At 39.0% G+C, this 6,000-nt stretch overlaps 1 protein-coding gene across 1 annotated transcript in view; it reads right to left on the bottom strand.

The window, feature by feature from the left end:
• LOC106871313 (uncharacterized) overlaps positions 1-6,000 on the bottom strand; it is a 33,536-nt gene that overhangs the window by 21,429 nt on the left and 6,107 nt on the right. The window contains exons 2-4 of the mRNA XM_089365183.1: positions 4,426-5,307; positions 3,092-3,246; positions 1,045-1,497 (exon numbers count right to left, since the gene is read on the bottom strand). Of these exons, the coding sequence (XP_089221309.1) occupies positions 1,045-1,497; positions 3,092-3,246; positions 4,426-5,299 (1,482 nt within the window). The 5' untranslated portion in view covers positions 5,300-5,307. The remainder of the gene's footprint in view (positions 1-1,044; positions 1,498-3,091; positions 3,247-4,425; positions 5,308-6,000) is intronic.

The following is a 6,000-nucleotide window of genomic DNA, read 5'->3' on the forward strand; positions in this document are numbered from 1 at the left end:
AAGCACTACCCGTTCGGGATAAGCTCTACAGGCATGGCTCGAGAAACACGGGGCCGACCTGTCCGAGATGCCGGCAGAGCGACGAAACCGTTCTGCACGCACTCGTACAGTGTCCCACCATTTCCGAGCTGTGGGCTTACGTCGGACAACTGCTATCGCGTGTGGGACGAGTCGGTCTATCAGCCGAGTCTATCGTGAATATTGTCGCGCCTCCTTCCTTTAAACGGGAAGGAAGAGCTATTTTCATCGTACTTGTGGCTATGGCGAAAGAATGTGTATAGTGGACGAGTCTGAAAGGTCTAGAGACAAAGACTTTCCTCTCTGGGCAATCTCTCATCAACTTCTTCAAGTATCACCTGAAGAGGAAGGTGAGAGTCGAAAGGGAAGTCTTGTCTAGTGAATGCTTCAAAAAAAGATGGGTGAATGTAGCAAGGATGGCACATATGAACGACGGAGCCATCTTGAGCATAACCCTATGAACTAAAAAAAAAAAAAATCCAAGAAAAAAAAAGAAAACAAAAAGCAAAAGAGAGTCACTTACTGTTATAGTTTCTTCAATGAGAATATTGACCAAGGTTACCGTGGTCTTTTCCGTAGGCTTTTCTTTCCACGGCCAAACCTAAACTGTCCTCCCCTCCTTTTACACGAGAACATTACTGTGTGATACACGATCCCTGTTGATCGCCCTTTTTTTTTTTTTTTTTTGATCCCTTTTGATCGAACTACCCCCTTTTCCTTCCTACGATCCCTTTTGATCGACCCCCCCTTCTTTTTTTTTTCCTTCCCCCTCCCAAAAAGAAAAGCTCTACATTGTATTTGTCCCATCTTCGTTAAGCCCTGTGTGGCTAATAAAAGAAATGTATCTATCTATCTATCCGTCTATCTATCTATCTATCTATCTATCTATCTATCTATCTATCTATCTATCTATCTATCTATCTATACATACATACATACATACATACATGCACACACTTACATATATACATATATATTCAAAGAGAAGTGAGACAGGGAGGGAGAAAGGGAGACTTGTTTAATTACCTTGAACTTTTGACTATTTTGGAAAGCAATCTGGAAAATATTTGCATTGTTTGCGTTTTGGCATGAATTTTCTTGCTGGGATTTACAAGTGTTTTCAGAACTTGCCATAGAAGATGATCCTTGTGGAGAAGTAACATCTTTCTTTACTACGTCAGGTTGATTCCCTAAGGGTTGTAGGTTTCCCATTGAAATATTACTCTGTAAAGACTGTTGGAATCCAAGTCTAAGAAAAGTCTTGGGAATGAAATAAGTTGACTTATTCAGCTCCGGGCAATCATCGTTGAGACTTCTTTGCATCAGAAAGTCATCTTTGTGTGACACTATTCCGGATGGCAATAATTGGTTATAAAATACATCTTTGGCTCTTTGGATGATTTGCCAATTTTTTTTGCAAAGCGACTGCATATCTTTCAAATATTCTTCTAATATATATATGCCATAAATGAAGTTATCCTGAAAAACAAAGAGAAAAGTTTATGATATAGATAAATCGAATGTTTTATATTCATAAAAATTTAGAAATGTCAAGTAATATAAAATAATTCATTTTTACCAGTTGAACTCAAAGCAGATAAAGCTATAAAGAATAGTAAGTAAACATTGATTTCAAATTTTGGCACAAGGTCAGCAATTTTGGGAGAGTGGGTAAGTTGATTACATCAACCCCAATGTTCAACTGGTACTTATTTTATTGACCCCCGATAGGATGAAAAGCTAAGTCAATCTCAGAGGAATTTGAATTTAGAATGCAAAGATGGATGAGATGGTGCTAAGCATTTTGCTTGGCATGCTAATGATTCTACCAGCTCGCAGTCTTAGTAGTGTGTAAATATTGGGTTAAAAAAACCCCTTGAACTGAAAAAACCAAAGGCTTCAAATTTTATAGCTTTATCTAGTCAAGTTCTTCTGTTAGACATGACTTATTTCATATCTTTGGAAGTATATAAATTCAAATAACATAACGACATACAATTTTCACTGGTTAGGATAAAGTTTATTTGTGGCTCATTTGTTAGATTATCGGGCTCACAATTATGAGGAAGTCAGTCCGATTCCTAGGCCAGGCTGTGTATTGTGTTCTTGAGCAAGGCACTTTATTTCATGTTGCTCCAGTTTACTCAGCTGTAGAAATGATTTGTAGTGTCACTGGTGCCAAGCTGTACCAGCCTTTGTTTTCCCTTGGACAATATTGGTGATGTGGAGAGGGGAGGCTGGTATGTATGGACAAATGCTGGTCTTCCATAAACAACCTTGTCCGGATTTGTGCCATGGAGGGGAACTTTCTAGGTGCATTCCCATGGTCATTCATGACTGAAAGGGGTCTTTACCTAGAATAAAGTTTCTAAAATGGATGGAGAAATTGAAAGGATTGCTTTGGTACAACAGTAGAACACCTATCAGGAAATGCAGGTTTGTATCCCACAAGAGGTCTTTCACTTTTCTATCCAAGGGGCTTTTAAAACCAATATTTACTCGCTGCTATTTATAATTTTATCTGCTTTGAGTTCTGTGGTAAGTAGCTTGCTTACCAACCACATGGTTCCGGGTTCATTCCCACTGCGTGACACCTTGGGCAAGTGTCTTCTACTATAGCCTTGGGCCGCCCAAAGCCTTGTGAGTGGATTTGGTAGACGGAAACTGAAAGAAGCCTGTCGTATATATGTATATATATATATATATATATATATATATATATATATATGTATGTGTGTGTATATGTTTGTGTGTCTGTGTTTGTCCCCCCAACATCGCTTGACAACCGATGCTGGTGTGTTTATGTCCCCGTAACTTAGCGGTTTGGTAAAAAGAGACCGATAGAATAAGTACTAGGCTTACAAAGAATAAGTCCTGGGGTCGATTTGCTCGACTAAAGGTGGTGCTCCAGCATGGCCGCAGTCAATTGACTGAAACAAGTAAAAGAATAAAAGAATAACAGAGACATCATCAAGTACTCTTTCTTTCGACCTTTCAGTCAAGGAGAATTCCCATGAATAACACCAACAAGTCCATATTTGGAATAATGTGAAAAATAGTGTTGATTACTTACATCCGTTTCATGGCTGGAAGATTTGGATTCTGTTGGAGGAGATTCACCAGTTGTGGTGGATGTACTAGAAGGGGTGGATGTAAAATTTGGTGGTGGTATAGTATCTGGGGGAGATGTGTTAGTTGGAATAGATGCAGCCGTTGCAGAATCAATTCCTGAAAATGAGAAAGATTAAAAAACATTTGTCACTTTGAAATATCAAAAAAATTCATATTTACTGTCGACATAATTTTTAGAGATTATTTGATGAAGCCCAGAGTTCCTGATAGGGTAGGAGGTGGTCTATCAAGAGGTGGTCTATCAAGAGGTGGTCTATCAAGAGGTGGTCTATCTAGGGTAGGAAGTGGTCTATCTAGGCTCTATCAAGAGGGTGTAGGAATGCGGGAACTGTGGAGAGGTGTGGGCGTATGTATGTGTGTATGGGGGTGGGGGTGAATTGCAAGTTGTTTCATAATGATGGTGCTCTTCACATGTACTGGTGCCATGAAAGAAGGATTCAGTACACTCTGTAAAGTGTTTAGTGTTTGGAAGAGCATCCAGTCTTTGAAACCATTCTAAAGCAGATAATGGAGTATGACACAGTCCTATGACATGCCAAAACCTGTTAAACTATCCGACACATGCCAGCAGGGAAGCTGGGTATTAAAAGATGATGATGATATATAAAATATACAACACACACACACACACACACATTCTCTCTCTCTCTCTCTTACCCACACATAATACATCTATCTATATTTACAAATATGCATCGGTGTGTGTGAGTGTATGCATGTGTATGTATATGTGTGTGTGTGTGTGTATCTATACATATATATATATGCATACATACATATATATACACACACATATATATGTATATAAATGTACAGGCACCCCCCCCCACCACCACCACCACACACACACACATGCACACACATGCACACACACGCACAATCTGATTTGGCAGAGTTTCTACAGCTGGATGCCTTTCCTAACGCTAACCACTCAGAGAGTGTAGTGGGTGCTTTTACGTGCCACCAGTACAAAGGCCAGTCAGGCAGTACTGGCAACAGCCACGCTCGAAATGGTGTATTTTACGTGCCACCTGCACAGGAGTCAGTCCAGCAGCACTGGCAACGATCTCGCTCGAATGTTTTTCCACATACCACCGGCACAAGTGCCAGTAAGGCGACACTGGTAACGATCACGCTCAAATATGCCTTGCTCAATAAAACAACATAACAACCTGGCTCAGTAATTGAACTCACAACCACCAGTCCATGTGCCTTCATGAAATGTAGACCATAATTAAAAAAATGAAAAGAAGAAGTATACACATTGTTGCTTACCTTTAACATCTTTTGGTATAGCACCAAGTGGTTTTTCTCCAAAAATATGATAGAAGTTCTTAGATTCTTTCTGACTAGAATCTTTTGCATAATTATCTGTATAATGTTTTAGAATTTTAAAAATTTTCTTTGGTTGGTTGATTCCAATTGATTCATTGGAAGGAATATCACTTTTATTTTGACATGAGGAAATATCTCCTGATATTTCAACACTTTGGGAATTTGTTTTCAAACATGTTTGTGCATAACACAAAGGTACAGAAGAACAAGAGTCTTCATTCATTTTGATGTCAACTGAACAATGGGCTGCTTCAACAGGATTTCTATTTTGGTCATCTTTTAAGTGATAGCTCTTTGGTAAATCTTCATCAATTTTGTTTCTTGCTTTACATAATTTTTTATTTTTGTCCCATTTAACATGCTCTCCTGTTTCAAGAATTAGGCATTCTTCCACTCCAGGTGCTATGGAACGACATATTTTGTAATTATTGAAATTTTTGGTATATTGTGAGTGATTTTCCAGTGGCTCTAATATTTCTGACAGATTGTGTTCTCTGAGATTTTTGTCATTTCTATTTGGCATATATTGGCAGCTTGGAATCCTATTGTCAACTTCAACATTCTCATTTGATATAGTCTGAGCTAAATCTGGTTGATTTCCAATAAGTTTAATACTCTGAGCACCTTCCATTAAATTACTCCTGCCATGATCTAGCAGGTCTCTACTGGGGTGAGTAACCTTAATTTGTTTAAGAGAATCAATTTTTTCTTGTCTCTTATCCATGATGGTCAAAGGATTCCTTTCCATTGAAGTTTTTCTATCTTCATGCTCAACTGGAGGTTGAAATTCATCTCTGTCTGCATTAGTTTCCATTATTTAAACTAAAAACAAATACACATTTTTAAAAACAATTTATATATTTATTACAATAATAATACACTTGCATAAGTAAGTGCCAAGAGCTCAAAGTGAATGGTACCCATGGAAGAGAGAGAGAGAAAGAGAAAGAGAGAGAGAGAAAGAGAGAAAGAGAAAGAGAAAGAGAGAAAGAGAGAGAGAGAAAGAGAGAAAGAGAAAGAGAAAGAGAGAAAGAGAGAGAGAGAAAGTTGTTACATCTGATATCATCATATTCTTTTGTTCTTTTACTCTTTTACTTGTTTCAGTCATTTGACTGCAGCCATGCTGGAGCACGACCTTAAAGGGTGTTAGTTGAAGAAATCAATCCCAGGACTTTTTCTTTGTAAGCCTAGTACTTATTCTATCGGTCTCTTTTGCCAAACCACTAAGTTACGGGGGACATAAACACACCAGCATCAGTTGTCAAGCGATGGCGGGCAGGGAGACCCCCCCACGCGCGCGCACACGCGCACGCACACACACACACACACACACACACACACACACACACACACACACACACACAAATATACACACACAAGAAATTTGATAAGAGGGAGGAGGAGCTACAGTCCTCGGACGTAGAAGGTAGCTGGAAATTCCTATAAGACAACTTACTGAGTGCCACAGACCAAGTCTGTGGTTGGTGCAAAGTCCCTTCCAGACCTAGAGTAATG

This window comes from Octopus bimaculoides, chromosome Z, assembly GCF_046866305.1.
Source record: "Octopus bimaculoides isolate indiv1 chromosome Z, ASM4686630v1, whole genome shotgun sequence".
Lineage (NCBI taxonomy): Eukaryota > Metazoa > Mollusca > Cephalopoda > Octopoda > Octopodidae > Octopus > Octopus bimaculoides.